The sequence below is a fragment of the Anser brachyrhynchus genome (assembly GCF_964034855.1).
Source record: "Anser brachyrhynchus genome assembly, chromosome: 9".
Classification (NCBI taxonomy): Eukaryota; Metazoa; Chordata; class Aves; order Anseriformes; family Anatidae; genus Anser; species Anser brachyrhynchus.
This window is the reverse complement of record NC_137703.1, coordinates 19,636,639-19,660,836: the sequence shown is the minus strand read 5'-3', so window position 1 is coordinate 19,660,836 and position 24,198 is coordinate 19,636,639. Positions and strand designations below refer to the sequence as shown.

General features: G+C 37.9%; 1 protein-coding gene and 1 long non-coding RNA gene across 19 annotated transcripts in view; one reads left to right on the top strand and one right to left on the bottom strand.

The window, feature by feature from the left end:
- LOC308200109 overlaps positions 1 to 12,251 on the bottom strand; it is an 83,905-nt gene extending 71,654 nt beyond the window's left edge. The window contains exons 1-2 of the long non-coding RNA XR_013955247.1: positions 12,132 to 12,251; positions 4,676 to 4,725 (exon numbers count right to left, since the gene is read on the bottom strand). This is a non-coding gene — a long non-coding RNA (uncharacterized lncRNA). The remainder of the gene's footprint in view (positions 1 to 4,675; positions 4,726 to 12,131) is intronic.
- Positions 12,252 to 12,352: 101 nt separating this feature from the next.
- Positions 12,353 to 24,198, top strand: part of NMNAT3 (nicotinamide nucleotide adenylyltransferase 3) — a 31,643-nt gene continuing 19,797 nt past the window's right edge. For 5 of the 18 annotated variants that reach the window (XR_013955225.1, XR_013955236.1, XM_080605232.1 and 2 more), the window contains exons 1-3: positions 12,547 to 12,683; positions 21,262 to 21,363; positions 23,611 to 23,745. Coding sequence is in view for 3 of the 18 variants with exons in the window: in XM_080605232.1 (XP_080461358.1) it covers positions 23,631 to 23,745 (115 nt within the window). In the remaining 15 variants the exon portion in view is untranslated. Of the gene's footprint in view, positions 12,479 to 12,546; positions 12,747 to 12,946; positions 13,288 to 13,314; positions 14,705 to 14,999; positions 15,705 to 21,261; positions 21,364 to 23,610; positions 23,746 to 24,198 lie in introns of those variants that run through there. The other 13 variants (XR_013955224.1, XR_013955226.1, XR_013955227.1 and 10 more) reach the window with 13 other exon arrangements.

The following is a 24,198-nucleotide window of genomic DNA, read 5'->3' as shown; positions in this document are numbered from 1 at the left end:
GGAATTACTGGTTTGAGATTTTTGTTTGTTTGTTTGTTTGTATTACTGATGTCCAGAGAGGTGAAATCAAGCAAGTTAACTAGTCTATTCTGCACATCATTATGAATATTTTCAGCAGGATTGTTTTCCTTTACCCTTCTCCCTTCTCTCCTTTTCTAATCTAAACAGCACGTGGGAAATATCCTTTGAAATGGGCTGAATTTCCTTCTCTTAATGCTAAAACTGTTACTAGAGTACACAGGTCTTGGCTTAGAATTTTGACAAACAAAGTATGCAAACCCTGATTTTTATTTTTATTTTTTTGTCTCTTTTGATACATTAAACAAATCACATCATTAAGATTGCATGGTCGAAGGATTGTTCTTACAAACATTTTATAGATTATCATAAGCAGTCACCTGAGGAACCAGTAAAATTCCTCAGTAAAGCAGGGGAAAAATGAATCTGAAAAGAACAGGTATATAGGTAAGGTAATGATTCTAAAGTGGACAGGCAAAAGTATAAAGCTAAGCGAACAGACTTGGTCAAGTTGCAAACAAAATGACTGTCAAGCTAAGGAATAAGAGTAGTACTTAGTAACTGGAGCCACCATGTGGAATATTGTGCTGCTTAAGCAGGAGATACTGCAATATCTTTTTAGACTCTCTTGTTCCCCTGGAACAAAATTTTGCTGAGGGGCAGAACTGTTGTATCTCAAATATCAAACTTCCCCCAAGACTCAAATCAGTCATCATCAAACACACAGAGTTCATGCGAAGGTGGAGGGAAGTAGCTCATTACATCTTCCTCTCTTCTCTAAATAGGGGTGACGGAACTATAGCTAACATGAGGACACACTACCTCCAAACATCCAACCTATCTCAGGTCTTCCTCCAGGACTTCAGGTATTTCTGAGTGAAAATGAATCTTTTCTTTCAGAGGACATGATAGAATTATCTGTTGAGACAGAAAGCTTTTGGAACAGTATCACCCTTCTGAATGGCTTTTAATACAAGATATAATTATTGCCTGAAGTTCTGCTAAGCAGATACAGACACATTCTGAGGTTTACACCAGCAGCTACAAAATTATGAGCAAAAATCCCATTCACATAAAGGAACCCTACCTTCACACCAGGATAGTTTTCTATTCCATACAGTTCTCACCATACTTTGATCACATCATTAATCATAAAGGCCCCATGGCCAACAAAATATCCTCCTCTTTGGGAAGAACAAAACAATAATGAAAGTTCAATAGAAATAACAGCATGAATAATAATAGCAGGCAATTATATCTGCTGTGGTATCAAGAAGGTACTCAAAAAATGGCATCAGAAGTTGCTTGATCAATGACTGGAGCAGAAGGATAAATGAGTTTATCAGTGAAGGCCAAGCTGACTGACAGCTAGAGCAAATGCCTTGACTAAAGGTGCTTGAAGTTCATTAATAGTAATGGCAGGGTCCTGCTTGGAGGCCTCAGTTAAAGGATCCCCAGTGGAACGAATGGTTGGTGACAAAGATATTTCTTCTCAGAGCTTTGTCAGAACATTGATGCTTTGAGGGTTAGGATTTAATGATGCATTATATGTTGAGGATTTGGACTGGTAATTTTAACTACACCCATTTGCTGAGTTTTTGTTAAAATCTTTTGTTAAAGTCTATACCATGGGAGTTAACTTCAAGAAGTTATCACAAGATTTGGTATCTCAGATAGTTTTAATCCATTATGATGACTGTGGGAGATTTTATAGCACAATGAGAAACATATCAGTTTTTAATATGTATGTTGTCCGTGTACTTTACTGCAGTAAAATCTCACACTTGCACTGTTCGCTTGGAGATGCATTTAAACACCTTATGCAGAAATGGAGGAAAGTTATCCTACCTTTTTTGTAAGCTTTGCTTCTATTCTTACACCTCAAGTAACTCAGCTGAGATCATTTTTTTGCGCATAACTGTATAAATCACTGTGGTCTTAAACATATTGAACAAAACAACAATCATGCAGTGAGAGTCGGTATCTTTATGAGAGTATCCCAATGAATTTACAGATTGCAGAATCAAGAGATAATTTTTGTGTTCAATTTCTAGCACAAATTTCTGGAAGAAAAAGTATCTAGGAAAGCAATATACAGATAGTTTCCACTTCTGAGCTTCCGTCTCTGAATTTCTCTATGCTCATAAACATAAATTAGCATTTGTAATCTCATTGGCCAGGAAATTCTTGCAATGTCTTACAGTTAAGCAATTTCTACTTTGTGTTTCTGTTGGATATACCAATTTACACATATAAAGCCCTCCATCACATGTTTTTGTTTAACACATCACACAAATTTTCTCTTTACTGTACACAAAAGGTCAGTAATAGTGAATATTGGCTCACATACTGCCCAGGTCTTTTTAGGAAAATAAACTAACAGCAACCTGTGGAATCATGTTGGATAGATTTTGCAATTTTTATTGGAACATGCAAATAAGTATAATTAATTATGCTGCAAAAATGTTAAGAAGTGCTAAGAAGCGGTTTTGAAAGTCACAGATCAGGAAATGAAATGTAATTTTTTTTTATAAACCATGAAAATACATACAGTAACATCTCGATTAACTATATGCAAATTTACATGTAATGCAACTGAGGATAAAGTTCTATTAAAACCCACTTGAAGTGATACAGACAGCCTGACATCTCTTTGTTGATTTAAATAGTGCCTTTAGCATACTGCAATAAATCTGCAACTTGCCTAATGTTAATCAAAAATAAGCACTAGACCAGTGATCCAAAGCATTAAACATGGTATATAATTGCAGTAAAATAATAAACAGCCACAGCTTGAATAATTTTTATAGTTTGTTGACAATGCTTTTCCAGTCAACTGTTAAACACACTTTTCTTTCCCTGAATAAAATCTTTACTATAGATTTAGGTGAACGAACAACACTTAAAATCTCACACAGGTGACATTCCTGAGATATTTTTCTCATCATTCAGCAAGAATTTATTCACTTATTTCTTCATTTTACTCAACCCAATTGCTACCAGAGCAGTTGCCAGGACACTTATGTTGTAACATTTCCCTTCATGTGCAGTTCTCAAAAACATTATTTCTCCACAAAATGGAACATTGGAAATCAAATTATTTCTTGAAGGGAAAGAAAATAATGTTGCTTACTGCTATTTTTTCTAGGTTTGTACATATAATAAGACTCTGAAATTAGCTCCTTGGGAGGGTAAATGAAGGAAAGGGAGCCCATCCATTATAAAGCAGTAGCAATAACCCATTCTAATCCCATATTAGTATAATTTTGCCTGGGTTTTTAAGTAATAGTCTGATTCTGTTCCATTCTGGTGCAAATTATGCATCCTATGTACATTCTGAGCATGCCTTGATAACCTCAGATTCCACTATGTGTTTAATAATTGACTATTCAATAGAGCATTGATGTGTTTTTGTCTGGAACTAATTCACCTTTGTCTGTGTATCAGCAGGAATGTACACTGAATTACAGATATGGTCTTGAAATGTCATAAAGGCCATATGCTTTATTCATCTCAGGTTTTTTAAACTGCATATTCATGACAGGCAACGCTTGGAAATTAATATCCTAGCTTGTATATGCTAGTATAGATACAATATGATTTATTAGAACAGTGATTCATTGAAAAGCACCTTGAACCTTTATCTGGCAAACAGCACCTCGAGTAACAGGCCTGACCTCGAAAATGGAATTACACTTTGCTGCATTTGCTGAGATATGTAAGCCATGACATATCAACAAATAAAAACAGTAGTTACAGTATTGAAAACCTCAAGTTTAAAAAAAAAAAAGTGCAGAGGAAATTGCTATTACTCATACATATGAATATCTCTGTGAAAGAGGAAGCATTAAGCAAGTCCCCACTGTTCCTTGCAGACCTGTTATCCCACCGCTACAAACTCAAAAAAATGGTTTGTAACAATTTGCTTACTTACAAATATAGGATGTTCTGTCTCACTGAAAAGTAAGCATCCTTCATCACCTCTGTTCTCCCTGACCATTGCCAACCAAGGTCAACCAGCCTTGGTAGTTATCAGCACAAAGTTACTGATTTAGCTCACACAACCCCCACTGAATTCAGTCATAGAGTTAGATGAGAAAGGAAAATAAGACTGAATAAAACAACCTCTACAATTTCCAATGAGTGACATTTAATCTTAAGGAGAAAAAGCAGTAATTTTTCTCTATTGGGAAAAATTCTCTCTTAGCTATACAGTAACCAAGCTGCCCTTTCATCTTTGGAAGCTGTATTTCTAAAAGTAAGTTGGTCCATAGTATGTCAGTCAAGCCAGCACCTTTAAGAGCAATAAATTCACATAAAAACTATTCACGTCACTTTGCTGTCATAACTGACCTATTGGTCCTTTGTTGCCTTTGAATTTCCTCCAACTATAACCAACACCAAATGCTTCAAAAGTAAAACCTTGAGCAGAATTAATGGGAAGTAAGTTTCATACTATTCCTTGACAAAACTGAAATTACATCCTGAAGTAAGACAGTTACTTTTATCCTGGACTGTAAAATCAGTAATGTTACATATATCAGCCCATTATCCAGTTCTTAAAAGAACCTTCCCATCTCCTCGCAAACCCAGTGATAGTTCAGTGATATACTACGGATGACTATGGACTATAGGAAGTCTTACTACTTTCACTTACTTATTTCACATTTGGTCATCCTGAGTTTCATCTTGGGCCAGTTCTGGTCCCTAGGTAGAGAAAGATGAAGAAGTAATCAGTGAACACTTTGTTGTTTTCATTCCATCAGTAAAAGCCTGTTTATAACTAATAATTTTATATGTTACACGAACACTATCTTATAATATATTCAGGCCGACATATATCATCCTATATACTAAACAAATGGTAATAGTTAATTTAGAAAAAACATTTAATGCAATGTCAGTTACAGAATGTGCTATTGCTTTATCATTATTATTAGCAACTATTTACTCTCAGATAACTGCAAAGTATACTACCATTTCAAACACCTCTTGGTGAGCTTGCCATAATTCTTGCTGTCTCTCCATGCATTCATCCTGATGCTTTACTTTTAGCCTTGTAAGGTGTTTGCTTAAAACATAACAGACTCTCTTCCCTTACTTTGCAGTTACTTGCTTTCCCTCAGAGGGTTTATGGAATGCTACAGACTAGGAAGATGAAAGATTTTTTGAAAGATGAAAAGGATGTTGTGAACATTTTTAACCACTAATCTATAGATGTATCTTGAGAGGCATTGTACTAACGCGGATCAAAGTTTTGCCAAGGTTATTACAGAAATCACTATCACAGCTACTCTCTAAAGCCCTTGAGTGAGCAACTGGATCACCTCTTCAGAAACCGCACTCAAAGGAGCACACTATTCTGGCAACAGTTCACACTTACAAATTTAAGGCATACACACTTTGACGCATTTTTTTTAAAGTCCATTTTGGGGCTACCTACAGATGTTCCACTTGCTCAGTTGGAACAATGACTTCTCAACTCTGCCATTAAGCCACCAATGTAAAGTGGCAGTGTTCTGTTAAGTAAGTGTTGTATTTCACCTACATGTGGCTGCTGATGGGCAAAGAAATTCCTTTGCATATGTGCAAAGGATTTAAAGTCTTATCAGCTGCCAAAATGCTAGGTTAGCTGTAGCTAACTCTAACTCTAGGGGTACTCTTGGGGTACTCTGACTCTATATGTCATCTTTTGAGTGTGGATCCCATATAGAAGAATGATCTGACTCAGCATTTTTAGGAATCTACTTTCACTGACTTCTAATACAATTGAGATGCCCAAATTTCATTTCCTTAAGGACTACTGGTTTGATTATGCAGCTATCCCAGTGTTAAACAGCTTCTTTCTTGATTATTTGTGATTGTGTCTCATCTGTTACTGATGGAGGCTTCAACAGGGAAAGATGATTTGGCAAACAGTTACAAGTCTTGATTCATGCTCCAGTTAAAGCGTTAGGAATCTCTACACTCATTTTTCTAAATGTTTAATATGGCCCTGTTGTACTTAAGAATATTTGTGTTCTTTCCCACCTTTGATGAGAGTACCTTTAAGAAGTACCATTGATTCCAAATGGTTTATCTTTATTTAACAACAAGCTTGATGTTCATTACCTACTTCTATGACACTACAGCCCTAATATGTTGCACTCTTTCACACCTATACTCGAATTGCTGTTGGGACTATGACTACATATGTATAAGAAACAAAGATACTGCACATTAAGATCTTAACTACATGGTCTGATTTCTTTTTTTTGTCCCTCCCTCCCAAACAATTGTTAGTCATTTATAAAACAGAAAGCTGTTTTTCTTCTGTTTGCAAATAACTCTGTCACTGCATTTAGCCAAATGTATCGAGGGAAAATGCTTTGAATTGAAGACTTTGGGAGATAATGCAGGCTGTGCATTAGCTAGAAAATTACTGACACTTCATTGTATGAGGGATGCTGTTTTTAAGTGGATACTTCACCTTTTAAAGGGCTCATTACAATGTTGGCTATACACTCTACCATTACCCAGATTTTGTCTGTCATCAACAATGGAAAGCAACAACACTGTTCTAAAGCTCTAGAGACATTTCAGCTGCTGATGGCTTCTAAGTAGTGAAAATAAAACAGCAGTTTCTCATTCCTGAGTAATTTTATGCTTTTCATAGTTGGCTTTCTTGGTTCTTTGTCTGTAGTCTAAATAATTTGTCAAACGTCCCACCCAGGACTAAAATGAAAATACACCCATAAAATACGTTGGAAAGGAAAGCAGCTATTAAAACATTCCTATATTTAAAGAAAATTAGACCAAGATCTATTGATCGTAGTTTTGTCTCTTTCTTAACATTCATATATTGTCAATTCAATGTTAGCAGATCATAGGCAGCTACTCTATTTTGCAATAATAACTAACAATGACAGTAACACAAAATTTTATGTCTTTCCTGAAGAAAAAAATATTGACATGGCAGTAATGAAAAGAAAAAAACCAAAACCCTTAGGTCTCCTTTTTGCATAGCTTCATATAAAATATTCTTCACTGTAAGGGTTTATTTCACCAGTGATCTCTGCAGGAAGAACAGAGCTACAGATGAAGTTAGGCACTGCCATCAGATTTTTAATTGCTTGTGTATGGACAAGCCAATTAGTGACTAGCAATAAGTCATCAGGTGCAATTGAAAGGAATATGCAATCTGGCTTTCCCTTTCTCAAGAGGCAGTTATCTTCTCATCTATTGCAGCTATAACTTGAAACTCCTCTGCAGTTGCCATCTGGCATGTAAGTGTGGATCTGGGCTTAAATGAGAAACAATAAAGATAGATGAAAGCCTTGATGCTTTGCACTGTACAGTGCTGCTTTTTAGAAGATCCTTTATATTAAATTATTCTGAAATAAAGATTTTGAGCATTATATTTATGCCTCATCATATCATTTTTAAGTTTGTATAAAACAGATTAAATAATCCTCTAGACAAGTCATTAAAAACTAGACTGGTGAGGGCTGAGAGAGAAATCCCTTAGCTGACAAAATGATAATAGAAACAAAGAAAGAGAACTTTGCTTAAAAATGGGTAAAATGTGATGTTTGTATTGCATTTAATGTTTATGTTTTAAGGCACATCACTGTGTTTTTAAAAAGTATACAAATATTATTATTTTTTTAAATTAAAGCAATATTATGTATCACTGACTATGGGGACTATGTGAGGGATGGCAGTATTAGCTATAGAGGAAAGGCATCTGTTTGGCATTAAGGTGTTGCAGCTGACCAACAACTGCATAACACTTTCTGCTTCTGATTTCTGCTTCTGATGAAATTGTATGACTTTGTAACAGCATGGGTGCCATCACTGCAGGCACAGAGAGGATGTTCTTGCAAGAAGAATGATACTGTAATGCATATTCAAAATGCAAAAAGAAAACCACACTGCTGATCACTTTTGTAAGTTTCCCCCTTGTTTGTCTGCAAAAATCCTGGTGTATAAATGTAAGTTCAGTAATGAACAGGAGAGAAGAACAAAGGGAGGTAACCTGGGAAAAAAAACTTTCTAGAGTTTTCTCCCAGAAAATGGCAACGAACTTGAGCACTTCAGCAAACCTATGTGGCTATGGCAGCAGGAACCAAAGTCTGGATTACCTCCATTACTTAGAATGGGAAAATGATGAGCCTTCATAGCAAGCCCTCTCAGATAAGCAATAGTGAAATCCACATATTATACCCATTTTTCTGTGTTACAAGACTCTGCGTTATGGAAAAACTATTCTAAAAATTACAGAGCTCCCAAAAAGACGACAGCTCTGTCTCACAACAAATCTTCAGGTTTTGAAATTATTCTTTGTTCTGCATTGAAAGAACACAAAGTCCTCTTGGTATCACTGTAAAAGCAAATTGCATCAGAGTTCCAATTTTATAAAAAACATGCTTTCTAGTAATAGACTTGTTTTCTTTTCTCCCTGCCCTATCTGTGCAAGTGATCAGTGAGCACTGTACCGTCAAAACTTTATCAGAACAAATATGCCACCATGATAGAATTCCATTTTGACCGATGATGTATTTTAACTTAGAGTAACTAAATTAAAATTACTCCATTCATTATAGGACTGTTCACATCACTTTAAACAGAATCTTAATGTCCAAAGCCTGGTAATTCCTCCCAGATATACCAGTGGAAAGTTAGAAGGGTTCTGCTCAAGAAGGCAAAGACGCAACTTACTCTCATTGATGAGTATAGAAATGAATGCTTCTTTTGGACACAATTTTGTTCTTGGTAAACAGACCTAAAGTTTATGCTGTATTCTCCTTACAACCTTTTCTACTGCTGGAGTTCCTGCTTTACTGGGATGACTTAAACCTCCCCGTTTACTGTTATTCCCACAGCAGTCTCCCACCTCCACTTTCTTGGAGGCTGCCATCTCTCAGCACAGGGCTATCTGCTGGGCCACATCAGCATGCAGAGATGCATGCACCACATCCCAGAGATGGGCCACTTCATGGTGAGAAGCTTTTCCTCTGCTGGTTTGCCCTTGTACCACAGTGGGTACATTACAACTATTACATATCAAACTTCCAATGATGTAGAAACTTTATATAAAGAAAAGCCAACATTTCACAAAAATGATGCTGTGGTTTCCAATGCAATAATTAAAAATACCTGCTGGAAAAACTCTGTAGATTATGGAGGAAGTAAACAGTAGCATGTTAACACTCAGCAACAGATATTCCAATGTGTGAAAATTAAAGTGAATGTCCCCAGTACCTTTATAAAATCCACTTAAAAGAAACACTAAGTTACTTATATTGAAAAACTGACACTAATTCTCTTGGACTGCATATATGGTGCTGTTATTTCCACACATGATCTTGCACAATTTTTTTTAAGTCATTATATTATCAAACATAATCCCAATGCTGAGATTATATCAACAAATAACACCAGTACGCTGGAAAGATAATTCAGAGTGATATCTGAAGCATTATGAAAACACAAAGAGCTATTACAACTTTCTAAAAATTCAAAATACAAGGATGCAAAATCAATGATCAAAAGCAAAAGACAAAACAAATGGAAGACAATGCCCTACTAAGATACACTGATGAATATTGACAGAATTTTACAAACAGTGAAGGATTAGGGGGAGAGAGAAAAACAATTAAAAAATGCATGACATTCTCTAATAAAAGAAAGAAAGAAATGAATGAAACATTAATTTTCTGTTCAGTTCACCTGTGACAAAAAAGAACACTTTGATGGTCATGGAGCCTAAAACAAGTGAGAAATGTTTATTTATCTGCTTTTCAGCATTTGTATTTTGTCTTTCAGATAAGTCTTCCACGCAGCCAAGTAAAAAGCTTTACGATTGTTCTTCGAGCCCTTTTAAGTTGTTGGGCTTCTTTTTCTTTTCTTTTTTTTTTTTTTTTTTCTTAGCTTTCAAATAAAGCATTGTGTGCTGTTCTCTACTGCGGCTCATTTATTTTCTGCAGCTTCAGAGGAATATAGTACATGGGAGTCTGCATTGCTTTTTTTCTATACTGCATTTTAGCCTTTTGATTTCTACTGTTTGCCTCAGTAATAATGGATTTGCTAATGTTTGCCTTTAATTCTAATAGCAATCAAGTAACTGAATGATTTTCATTTAGAGGAAGTTAACATTTTCTTATCCACCCAGTTTGTAATATTTGATGTAACGGTCAAGCTAGCTGTAACTGCAGCATTTAAGTAATTTAAAAATAAAAGCTCGAGTATTTACTTCATAGACTAAGCTGAGTGAATGATTGCCTTGTTGCCCGAGCCAAGAATACAAGCTAATGCTTTCCAATTCTGTTATGGAGGGCAAAGGTTAATGAACATTTCTCTCATGTTTCTCTTCTCTATATCTTCCCAACTGATTTTTTTTCAGACCTGAAATATGCATCAGTAAAGGCCAGGTGCCAAGAACTAACAGATTATGCTGACTTGCCGTACGGCTCTTTTGGCAGATTTTACAATTACAAGGCCCAATCCTACAGCCTTGATGTGTGCACAACTCATGTAAGACCCTGGGTGCTCTGCGTCTCAAGAGCTGCAGCTAATGACGAATTTTGGTACAGCCGCTAATTCAGAGCATCTGGGGCAACTTTGGCTTGGGATTTCATACTCGCAGTTTTATACCCTGATGTGGGTATTCTAAATTGTGTTTCACTTAAAAGTCATAGAATAGTAAGAGAATGGTATTGTTGCTCCAAGCTCCCACTGGAACTGGCCCGGAATTGAAACCCATGAAAACACACCAGCAAAATAAAGAGCAGGACCTGGTCTGGTGATTACCATTCTCTTTGAGTAATTGTAAGAACATTACATGATTCCGTAGTGGTAACTTTGTCTTAATTTAAGTGTTGGAAGACAGGTTTTAATTGGTTCATCTTTCATAATTGTCTTAGAACTTTCTGTGGTCATTTGTACATCCCTTACAACGTGGCATCTTAACTCTTCCACTCGTGCACATTTTCTGCCTGATACTCATCTCTTCCCATATCAACTCTTTTACATTGCTGAGCTTCAGCACAACTTGTGATTCCATTGACTTCAGGAGAGGGGAATGGAGAACACGATTTGGATCAGATCCATTGCTCTGTGTGTTTACCATCAGCAAATTATTCTAGATATAACTCAGTTCTGAAAGCATTTATTTATTAAACAGTCTCTAAAAGTTTAATTAGAAATGGAAAGCTTATATTTAAAGGCCACAATCAAGAAATGCTTATTTTAACAATTCTGATTCAGCTTACAACAAAACTGGTGAAGGCCAGATCCTCAGCTAGCGTAGTTCCCCCTGCAGTCACTGGAACTGCATTGTGTCAGCTCTGGTGCTTGCCCTTAGTGTTCAAGCTTAATGCACAGGATTTAATCTTTATTCCTTTCTCTTTTCTTTTTTCTTTCCATTTTTTTTCTATTTCTTTTGTAAATGAAGCACAACATTTCCTTTTATAGGAAATTTTATTTATTCCCAAAACACATGACAGTAATTTAAAATATATAAAGCGGAAGTTTTAATTCTAGCTATTTAGAATAAGCTTCATATGCTTAGTAAGCCTGCTCAGCAAAAAATAAATGATCCATTTTGGTCTGGGATGTCAGCTTTATGAAGTTTTTTAAAATGGCCTTTTCTCCCTCAAAGGAAGTTGGGAGAATTAATGTTCCTATAACGTTGTAGATTTAGCATTAGGAAGAAAGGCCTGGAAACACTAATATTTATATATGCTCTAAAGCAAAAGACAAAACACTTTATACACTTACCTACATTTTTTAAACTTGTGCCTTGCCTGGGGAATTTAATTTATGATTTCAGACTTCCTCAAGTTGTGCCTAGCGAATATACCCTGCTTCCAGTCACAAGCCAAAGATCCAAATGCTGAAACCATCCCTTGGCCAACCAAAGATCTGAAGGACAGCTCCTGTCCTCGCTGCAACAGCGAACAGCATCTTTTACATGTGCATTTCACACAGCAAAGCTTAAAATTCACAATCCTATTTTATATATATATATATATTGTCAGTATATATATATTGACTATAACATCAAGTAACAGGAATACTTGTGTTTCAACATTATGATAATTAGGAGATTTGGGGTAGATTACAGAACTGACCAGTGAAATTCTGACATCTTGAGGTGCTGGATTTCACATTGCTGAGAATTAAATGTAATAACCAAAGGACTTGAAGCTCTCCGGACTCCCCTCTTCTCTAGGATCCCTTTAATGCCTACTTTACACCACCGGTGTACTTTGCAGACATTCAGCAGCCGCTGCCGAGGAAGGAGGCCGTATGGTGCCCCCCACCAACCCAAGAAAGCCGAGCTCGGTTCCTCCGGGCCCTCAGAAGCCACCACAACTCCGAAACCGCGGCCTGGCCGCGCGGCCCGGGCCCGTCCTGAGGAGCAGAAGCAGCCCCGGGGCGCCCCGCGCCCGCCCGCCAGCCCGCCTGGGGCGCTGTGGTAAGGCGGCGGCAGGGGCAGGGGCAGGGGCAGGGGCAGGGGCAGGGGCAGGGGCAGGGGCAGGGGCAGGGGCAGGGGCGCCGAGCTGTCCCGCCGAGCTGTCCCGCCGCTACGGGAGGGGGCACTCGTGGGCCGCCGCAGCTCGTCGGGCCCCGCAACCGGGGAGTGGCAGGCGGCCAGGCTGCCCGTGGGGATTGCGGGATAAGTACGTATCCGGGACCGCACGTGCCTGTGTTTCTGTATGTATAGAGCTAATTAAAGCTAATGAGTGAGTTTGGGCTTTTTTCCTTTCTTTTCTTTTTTTTTTTTTTTTAAACACTTACTAAAATGTCAGCGTTAGGATAGGACAAGAGGCCGTCCGTCCGTGGTTACATGTATGTGCATGTGTATATAGGCTTTGGCTTTGCTGTGTAACCGCTCATCTGTCTCCTCTACGTCAGTTTCAGAGGTCGTTTTCCCCTCTCGTGCAACAGCTGGTGTTTGGTTTTATAAATGATCCCTGGTGCTGGGTTATTCCGAGGCTTTGGCAGGCACTGGGCTGTGTCACAACTGTGTTTGTTTTCTTTAAGCACAGTAGCAATGGAGGCTGTGGTTTGCTCATTCCTCAGGCGTTACAGTTTGCTATTTAAGACCAGTTGCAGTGCTCAGTTCTGGCAGTAAATTAGCTGTATGCCTTTAACTTCAGAAATGCTGGCTGTAGAATTGAGCTCAGGTTCAGTAAACTTGTTAGCGTTCAGCTGATCTGCGAGTGTTTGTGAAAGGCCTTAGGGAAGCGCAGGGGTGTCCGAGGGGCACTGAGGACACAAGAGGTGAGTCCTGTCAAAGGGGAATTTGAACTATATGAGGCTCTGCCTTTTTTAATACTGTTGTTTAGTATAACGCACCACTCTGCAAAATGCTGTAGAAGTCTCTCTGTTCATCAAACATTCTAGGTTTTTCTTAACAATACAAAGAAAGAAATTAAGAAATTAGCCTTTAAGCTTACAAATATTATGGAGAACTCAAAAACCATAAGAAGTGGCAGACTAACAGTCAGTCCAGCCTAGTGGTTTGTCTTGGACATCAGAGAGCAGAGACGATTTAGGGAAACTGACCCAGCCGCTTGCTTCCCTTTGTGTTCTCAGCTGCCAGCCACGTTTCATGAGGGAAATCATACATACAGGTATCCTCGGCGCTTTTGTCTGGTTTAAATTTTTTTGTTGCTTTCACCGACTGCTTCCTAGATCTAGTATTGCAGGAAAAAGTTCTAATTTCAACTTTGTAATACCCAACCGTATCCTCCCTCAAGCTCCTCTCCAAACCAAGCAGTTGCAGGCCTCCCTGGAGCAGCGGTAGCCGCACTCACTTGATCTTCTGAATTGCCCTTCGTGAGCTGAGACCAGAATGCTCCTAGCAATCAAGATGTGGGCCCAGCCAGGTCTTCCTAGTGCTAAAACGATGCCCTGTGGTGGTCTCAGTACCTTTCCTCATGATGCCCAGCATTTTGTTGGCTTTTTGGCTGCCACTAAAAACCAGAGGAGATGTGGTCAGGATGTTTTCAGGGTGATATAACTGCATGGTTATTAATGCTAACTTCAGTGATTCTAAAAATTTACAAATAGGGTGATAATTGCTATTATGCAAGGGGATTTTGAAAATCGGTAGTAATTAGGTAACTCATTTCTATAAAGCTGTTTCAGAATCTCACTTTGTTCTTTGTTTAGATAGAAATCCCTGTACAGATGAAATATTCTTAAGGGCAAACAAAGCATTTTGGATGATAGGCAAGCCACATACATGTTTGTTTAATTTCTTTGAATTTTTGATTGTACAAGATGGAGCAAGTAAAAATTCTAAGTTGATTACCTAATACAAACATAAAGACAACAAGCTACGTGATCTCCTGTGCCTAGAAACCATTTACTTAAACAGCCTTATTGCTATGCAAAATCCTCAATGTTACTAGTCAAATTCATAAGGTAGTGTAAGAAATGTATGTAACGTGTTTCATTTTGATGACTTAAGTGTTGATTGTGGATAGCCTTCTCACTGTCAGCTGTGCTCCACTTAGGGACAACTGAATGCTACTGAATTGGTGGTGGGGTGGGACAGGGGTGTTTCATTTCAAACAGGAGCTTTCTGTATTTGGTATTAACTGCAAAATGAGAAGACCTATCGTGCCATTAACAAAGTGAGCAGTTCTGTGTGTTGCAGGAGGATTCCTTCTTGCTGCCTGCAGGTGGTCAGGTAAAGTTCAAAGTATAGGCAGAGAGCCTCTAGTTAAGTTCTTCATTTTATTCCAATTCTTTACATTGACAGAAGTTATCTTCCATGTCACTGTAGAGCCACTGAAATGCTCTTTCATAACTCCCCAAACTGTGCTGTGAGTTACTTTCTTCTGATGTACTAGACAGCAAATGGTTATCCCTTTTTGGAACAGGAAAGTGAGCAGTGCAATTATAGATGTTGTTTTACTTTTGGTCTTGCTGGATGTTCTGGAAATCCTACATTACCCTGTGGTTGCAGTAAGTGATTGTTTCATGGCTGAGTGTTTTACACTAGTGGATTTAGAGGCTCCATTTGTTTCCTGCCTTTTAAAGCCTACTTTTGGTGATTGAACATGCTTTCTTTGATACTTAAATGTCTGCCATTTGTGTGCAGCTTGTATTTTTGTTACTAAATTTGCCTTAGGTCCTGCTAAATGTATTTTGCTAATTGTAAGAGAACTGCAGAACAAGTTGATAGGAAAGAAATCACTCTGGCTTTGTAAAGGGAATTGTTGAAGTCGTATAAGAGTTTGTTGTGACAAACAAGCCAGTGCTTCATTTAAATCAGCAATTTGTTCACTTAAAATTAGTCATTCCAGGTTGCAGTTCTGCATGTATTCTCTTTTCTGGAAATTTATGTATTGTTTCTTGTGGATAATTGAATCATACATGCAAATGGAAGGGTGACTGGTTGCATAAAACAACTCATGCAACAGCTGTAGAAGAGGAAAAACAAAATTTATAGGCTACTGTGGTAAGAACAAGGAACGGAAAAGCAGTTGAATGTTAGGTGTTGAGAGATCATTAGGGATTGTTGGGTAAGTAACTATAAAGCCCATGCTGTACTGAGTACAGGAAGACACCTGGATCCAGTCACAGTCTCTTGAGCTTGCTGAAACGCTGCTTAAAGGATGTACTGCTGCTGTACGGTGCATGCTGAGATCCTGCGGTACCCAGCAAGGGCTGAATGGATGTCGTGGGTAAAGCTGCTCTCTTTTTACTTCTTTCCTGTGTAGTTCTGGGCTAGTGTAGTACTACTGGGTTTGTCAAGTGATTGTACAACTAAGTGCAGCTGCTGCAGAGCTACATGTCCAAGCATTGTTGTATATTGTATGGGCAATTACAATGAAATGCTTTTAAAAAAAAAAAAAAAAACTCTGGGCACTATTCCCTGAGAATATAGAGAAAGAATGTAACAGCAATATACCGTGGTTTGTCCTTACAAGCTTTTTTTTTTTTTCCTGCTTAAAAAAGAGAGTAGATAAATCTGACTACCAAAAAATACTTGTTAAAATGCACTGTATATGCCTTGTAACAATATGTGAGCTTGCTGTTGATGTGTGTGAGTGGTCTTTTTTACGGCCATATTCCTGTTCAGGCAGTAGGGCACCTATGAATATGAGCTGTGCAGTATGAGGGTCCGAATTAAGAATACTGAGAAGTGTCCTACAGAATCCTATCGCGGGAGCATGTTTACAGGCATCTTAATGGCTAGACTCTGAGGACCAAATGCTGACGTATCCCTGAGTGTATTCATGGTTATAAACCTGCAAGAACTCAGGCCTTTTTTTTTTTTTTTAGGAAAAAAAAAAAAAAAAGGACAACTTCTCAATTATTCTCTAAATTTGGGCCACAGACACACTGCAGTTTTCTGTCAGTCTTTTTTTTGTCCATGGTTAGCTTTTGGGTTACTACCATTTGCTGGGAAAATTACTGCCTGGATAAGCTTATTTACTTCTTAATGTTATGGTTGATTTGAATTCCCTGGCACCATCTTGTGGGTGTTGAGATTAATGTTTGTTTTCTTAAGGTTATACTAAGGAATTCTGCTGCCCCAGTTCTTTGCACTTTAAAGCCATTTAAGCAGTCACCAGATTCAATTTTAGCATGTATTTTAGACTGGGTGATTCCTGTGATCATTTTATTATTTTTCATGTTTTGTCCATGTATGCTTTTCACTGAATTTTAGTGCCATTCAGTTCCAGTTTCTTCTTATCAGTGGAGTGGAAATTGGGAATGGAAGTTAAATGCAGAACTAATTTTTTCTTTGGAAGGAAAAAAAAATGTTAAAAGGACAGAATGAGGGTAAATCATATTTAAGTTGATTTCAGAGATGTAACTGCACCAAAAAAAACTCTAAAAATTTACACTTTCAAACTGAGATACTAGCTAAAATCTGAGCTAAGAAAGGTATAGATTTATACTTAGAAACTTTTTTTTAAAAAAAAAAAAAGGAAAAGGCAGTATTGAAAGGTCTTGTTGGCTTTTCTGTGAATGGGTATTTCCCCACTGATACAGCCTGAAATAAAGTGATTGCAAGAAGAAGGCCTCATACTGTGGTGTGAAGGATTCTAATCTCAAGAAAGGAAGACACAATTTGGCAGAGGCTGCTTTCTCTATTAGCCCCCCAGGCATTTGGGATTCGGGACGCGGACTCCCTGCAGTTTTCTGTGAGGTTTTTTGTCCATGGATAGCTTTTTGGTCACTACCATTTGCTGGGGAAATTACTGCTTGGACAAAGCAGAAGGAAAAATGGCGAGTACCCCAAAATTAAGCCTATCTAAAGCAAAAGAGCACAATGCACTACTAAAGACAATATTTGATATGCTTTGGGCCCTTTTCACAGATATGTGTAGGGGAAAAAGCTGATTTCTGTGAGGCTGTATAATCTGTTGTTCTGGTGGAGCCTGCAACAGGCTTGAAGATAGTTAGGTTTCCTTATTTTTTTTAATCTGACTTAGAAACTGTGGTGAGACTTGCATTTTCTAACTAAAAGTCTGGCTTTAAAAAAAAAATAGGGGCTACTTCATCCTTCTGATATGCTGAATATGATAGAAAATCATGTGTTCTATCATGTACTTCGTTAATGGCTCTACAATGCAAGTCATGAAAGATTTCATGAAATGGAGAAAGAAACCAAGTGCACCTGAGTCATTGGAAATAACAATAATATGATCCATCATGTGGCCCTGAAAAAGCCATTTTAGAGGATTAGAGTGTCATATTAGGCTATGCAGAATATTTATAGCCACCTTATAAAATTCTTCATGGCTTGAGTGAGTAACTTTTTGATAAGTAAATAAAATATCACCCTACATTGTACATTTTTCATATTTTCTCTTACCCAGATATTTACCTGTATATCCCCACCTTCCACTTTAATAATGAACATAACGTAAATATGTCACTGCTGTGGAGGATTGCTTTTAGTGAAAGCACACGTTGGGAATGTAGTGACTGGAGTAACTTCTGTTACAGCAACGGCTCCTTTTAGTAACAGCGTGAGAAAATCTCTGGTATCTGATCATATTTTTAAGGGATATTTGTGTGCTATGGTTTGCTATGATTTGGGTCAGCTGGTAAAATATACTGTTATTTTCTGACTTTGAGAATGTGTCTTAAAACCATAACATCCTTGACATCACCTCGTGGAACTCACTGGGCTCAGCTAAATAAATCTCTACGAGGCAATAGGGTGGCCTAGTGAAAGAATGGATGTGTGCAGCTTTGAACTTGTTCAAATCTAAATTTCATCTGAAGTCTAGATTTACCCTCATGGGAGGAGATAACACTTTTATCCTGTGCTAGAATTTGGTTTCTTTCTGCTCTTTTCAGAAATCGTACTCAAGGGTGAGTCTGCATCGCAGTGTGCACGTATGAGTGTCTTGTCCTCCAGTTTACTAATTTAACAGCTCGTGAATCAGACTGCGCTGCTCAGCACTCCGTTGTGCTTCTGATAATTAATCAGATATGGCTCTAATTACTGACTTTCAGCAGAACTTAACTGTGGTCATCTGTAACGTCGTCTATTATTGATGTATTGTAGGAATGTAAGCAACAGAAAAAGAACTTGCATTAATTTTCTAATGAAAACTGTGTGTGTTTTTCCTTCATAACCTCTATCGTATTGCTTAAGTGTGGCTTCCTCATTTGAAGGTATCTCTCTTTTTAAGTATAGCTGCACGGAGCCTTTCTAAGCTGCAGGCAGTACCCCAAGCACATAAGGTAGCTGGCTTTGAGCGAGAAGACACCTGCTTGGCCAAGGCTACTGGTGCACCGTGTCAGCAGGGAGCACGCCCAGCCCTTGTGCAGAAGTGCTCACCAGAGGGAGCCATGCGCAGTTGTTGCATGCGACGTGAACCTGGTGCTACAACTTGTTTTCTGCAAGCCCTATTCTTTAACTCATCCCTTTTGTCATCAAAAACAAAAGCTATAATGCTCTGAAGTGGCATATCTTCATGCTGTCTGTTCAGAGATGTGCTTTTACTTGTTTCCATTATTTGTGAATTTTGAGGACAGACAGCAAAGATGAGAAAAGGTGTTATATTTTGCCCTCACGTTGGGAGGGAAGATGCATTGTCACAAGATGTATTGATAAAATGTACTAATTTTATGCAAGAATCAAATGTGGTTGTTTCTTCTAAAAAAAAAAAAAACAATTAGCTTAAAAAAAAAAGTGAATTACTAAGCTCAAATATACAAATTAGTATACTAATTGTTAAGAGTGATGAAGCAGAAATGTTATATGACTTGCCCCCAAGGTTTCTACTGAATGCTTCAAAATTACTTGAAAATAGGTGAGGTCTTACTGTAGGAATAGCATAGGCAATAAAAAATGGCATATCAGCAAAAAGAAAAAAAGTGAAAAGTTTATTAAAGCAAGAGATACAAGATGCATCTCTCCTAATGCACTTTAAGTACTTTCTTTTAGAATTTTGAAATGCAGATTTGTGGAAGATGTTTAACTGTATGTAGCTTGTAAACAGAAGCAGTAGTTTGTCACAGAAGTAATAATTTCTGTGAGGGAGCAGATGTGAAGTAGATCTCTACAAATCAGGTCACTTCAGTTTCAGTATATGTGAAGCCAAGTCCAGCCTCAGAAATAGTTGAATGTTATTTCCTGTTTCACAGTTGTGGAAGTGGAAGGACAGAGATAGGGACCCGACTTCTAAAAAATGCTTAATAATTGCTTTCTGCTGATTAATATCATCGCTATGTTGAAGCACTCCTAAAATTTGGTTACTTAGGAGGTCCCTGAGAGAGAGCTTATTTTCTATGTTGCAGCCCTCTTTTAGATGGTGGGCTCTGTCCTTTCTTCCCCTCCCAATCTAAGGATTTTGTGCATTTTCCATAATTCTCCTACTCTGTTAGAGGTCGAGATACATATTTTGACTTAATTGGAATTTCTTTTTACAGCCTTGCCATGAAAATGAAGCAGTCGATTTACTCATATACACCTTCCTCAAAAGTACTTTGTATTTCAGCTACACTTGGGAGCAGCAACAGGAGGAAACACTTCTGTTTTATGGGGCACCATTAATGGAAGATGCATTATATAGGGACAATTGCTAGGGAACAAATTCATCCGAGATTATTTATTTAACTAAGTACGTTATTGATGTTACACCTGGGCGACTTTTTGCAAACACATATAGCAACTAATAGGTGCAAATTGGTATTAGCATATCGAAATTGATGCAGGCTTTTACTAACTACTGCTTCCTTGGTCTGAAGGCCATTTGGCAAGGGAAGACAACTTATCAAAGTATTCAGGGCTGGTTTAATGGCTTACTTTTATGGAACACATGGAACAAATATATTCCCCTAACACGATGTGCACACTCAGTAAATGCCTGATAACAGCACAGTCACCTACTTACTTGGTTGTTGCTTGTATTCAAATGGTGAAATTAGTAAAGGGCATGTGGCTTCATGTGTAGGTAAAATGCATACGACTTTGATTTGAGTGGTTGGAGGCATTTGTAACTGTAGGAACACGGTGCTGTAGCACTTAGTGCAACTGCCACTACATCTCGTGAGATGAACAGGTCAGGAGAACGTTATGGTGTTTCGAGTTTTCTTCTCTGCTTGATTTCTCAAGGGAGCTTAGCTGAAAAATCAGTTAAAATCAGTTGGCGTGAAGCACTCATTGCTAGCTATAAGGAAGCCAGAAAACATACTGGCAATTCTACTAAAAAGAATAAATGGAGGAAGTGGGAAATGAAATAACTTTTCTTCACTTCTTTAACAATATGCTATACTTAATTTTGCTTGGGGAATTGATATCTTAAAATATACTCAGGGAGTACTCAGAATCTAAATAGAGTGTTCACTCCAGCTGGAGTCCTTTACCAGAAGTCTTCCTTCTCAATCTGAAAGAGAGGCACACAAAACACTTCCTTGGGGATGCAGCTTTCCACCCTTTCCAGCTTGAGGTGATCCCAAACTGATGAACTAAGCGGCAGAGAAGGATTTACCTATTTTGAATAGGAAAGAGAGAGCACTCTGTCTTGAAAACTTGAAAGCTTTCTTTGGAACCTTAAAAGCTTTACTGTACCTGTTGAGTAACTTCAGGTTACAGTACATAGGGATATGAAAAATAAAAGTACTTCTGTTTTGATTTTTTCTTTATAAATTTGTATATATGATGTGTACATGTAAATAAATATCTTCTAGAATGCCTCTTTACTACCTGTTTGCCATTAGTGTATTTTTATTTGATCTTTTTTTCCTTTTTTTTTTTTTAATTTCCATTAGCAGTACTGTCTGGTTATCATTGAGAATTACAGGTTGAAGTCCTTCCCTAGAGGTATAAACGAGTCAGAGCTGCAATCAAACCATCCAAGGCATCTTTTTCAGGTGAGAAATAGAGAAGAATTACTAGTCTATAGAGTTAAAAGTTTCTTTAAAAAAAATAAATTCACTTATAACTTTCAACACGGCAAAGGAAAGCACAGCATAAGCTACATTTCAATAGAACAGAAGAGAGGATGCCAGAGCTCTTGCTAGAGCTGCTGTTGATAGATGTAACTGGGAAGACTGGGTATGTATTGGCCCCCTGAACACAAGAGTAAGAGGAGTGCTGCCTGATACTGCCTACAACCTGGATGGAGCTGTGTGAATACTACTGATTTTAGGTTCTCATGTAATACTGTCCAAGCCTACCTGCAGGGCTGGTTGCTGAGCAGCGTCATTATAGTTATTACTGTAAAAACTTTCTGCTTCCAGGAAATTCTTAGTCTAGAATGAATTAATTTCTTATTGAGAGTCCAGCATTGACTAATCTGAGGCAACAGAATTCACCCAGCAAAAAGCTGGAACCGTAGGAGAACATTTAAATATTCTGGGAACAATCTGGTTTTCAATTCATCACATAGTAAATTATTTTTTTTTTTACCTTTTTCAAGGCAGAAAGATGTTTCCCAATAAAATGAAGATCTGCTTATAGAACTCATGATAGTGAAGAAAATTCTTGAGTTTGCTTTTGTTCCAAATAAAGAAGCTGTAAAGCTTGCACACAGCCCTGATGTATGAGTTTGTTAGTGTCTCTACAGGGTTAGTGAACCAAAGTGGAGGGACAGATTGCTGTGAAATGTGCTTTCCACAGCTACTGCAATAGTAGACCATAAAATTGCTGCTAACTTTCATTGGATCTCTAGCCAGTGAATCTTCTCACACCCCTGTATATTTCCCTTAGCATGATGAAGTAAGAGAAATGGGGGGTGGGGGATCTTAATATGTGTATTCAGTGCTAGACAATGAACTCATAGTATGTATGCTTCAAATAATTTTCTCTATTTAAAGTTTGCAAACTGCCAACATTTCAAAAGTGGAAATATTAAAACTTGTTGCTGGATGCACCAAATGCTGTTAAATGGTGCAGTCTGAGTCTTCAGAGTTAAGTCTCGCAGTAAATGCTATAAATGAACTGATAGAATTTGCAAATATGAAGCATTAACTGGGCTTTATTTTAACCATTATTGTGAAATTCTTCTAAGGAAGTAAAGGGAAAAAATACGTAGGGGAACATACGGACTCGGACCAGTGAGTGGTGGGCTCTGAGCTACAGTGCTTTGGTACACTGCAGCTATGGAACAGAATTGTGCTGCACAGGGCACAGAATCCATACCAGGTTTGGTCTGTTTCGGGCCAGAACTGGGGTCTGATATTTGGATGCAGTAGTCTTCTGTGCTATACATGGGTGTGAGCATTGTTGAGATAATTTCAAGTGCCAAGAAAACAGCCCATCTAAAAACCCTAATCACAGACACATATGTAGGACACACCTGTTTGAATCGTGCCTGGTATATTTTGGACCAATTGTAAAAAGAGTTATGCAAATAAGGAGCACCAAGCACAGTGACTAACTCAAACCAGTTTCTACTGTAGCAGGGCTCCTAACAGCATTGCTCCCCACCTGTTATTCCTATATCCATAGCTTTTTAATGTCCCCTGTGTTTTCTTGTAACAGCTATAGTTTGTCTTCCCTGCTGTTCCCTATCATTGATCCACCATCACTTGCTCCAATGAAGAAACTGAGGAGGCAGTTGCTGATAATGTTCGAAGTATGTGCAGACTGGCTGCCTGGCCCCCAGCCACTGCCTGCCTGCCTCTAAGGAAGCCAGACCTGTAGGTTTTGGTGTTACATGTGGGTTTTTGCCATATGCTGCACAGGTCCCATTTAAGAACTTAATTAAAAAAAAAAAAAGTGCTTTTGACAGGCCTGCAGGTTCTAAAGTTATTAATAGGGGGTTGACAGAAAGACAGCACAAAGATCTTTTCTGGTAAGAGCAGGTTAAAAATAAAAACTCAAAACTCTGACAGTTTTGTATAAATGACTATATGAATATCTAGAAACACTTTCTAGCTATTTATGTATATAGGGAAAAAGAACCTGTCGATGCTCTCCTAACTAGTATAAAATAATGTGTGCTTCTGAGCTAATACTTTCTGTGTGTTGTAATGATGCAGCAAACTGAACTTTTGATACTTTCCCAATTTTTCAAGAATACATGGTTCTGAGAACAGTGCTGCTTTTGTTTTGAGGAACAATGGGAAGACTGCTCTTTGTCAAGTTTGTCTTTTTTCATATTTTTTTTTCTTTAGGCTGGAATTTTAGTGTTTTGATGTCAATGAAGAACAGGATACCTCTCATTCTTCTAGCTTGTGGCTCCTTTAACCCCATCACAAATATGCATATGCGTTTATTTGAGCTGGCTAGAGATCACCTGCACCAAACAGGTCAGTAAGGGTTTATTAGGACTACACGTACGTGGTGTTTTCCTGGGAAAAGGAAGACACTTCTAACACGTGTTATAGCTAAGCTGTCACTTTACAGTTGTCTTAACTTTATTATTTTTTATTTGATGATTTGATATGAAGCTTTTGTGGAATATTCAATATAGAAATTCTAGCATTGCCTCTTCCTTTGACTTACTGCATTAAAAAAGGTATCACGTGTGTCCGTGCAACTGAACTGAAAACTTTATCAACAGTTTTAGAATCGTATGCATGAAATAGACTGAATCTTGTGAAAGACCTTCAATAGTTTTGAAACTGAAAAGAGATGTTTATGTTCAGACTTCATTCTTTTATGGTATGTTGTATTTTAATACGAAGAAGTGTTACAGCTAGCGGCTTTGACAACTGGGTGAAATTGGAGAAAAGATGAAATGTTAATTATTCATTATCCAT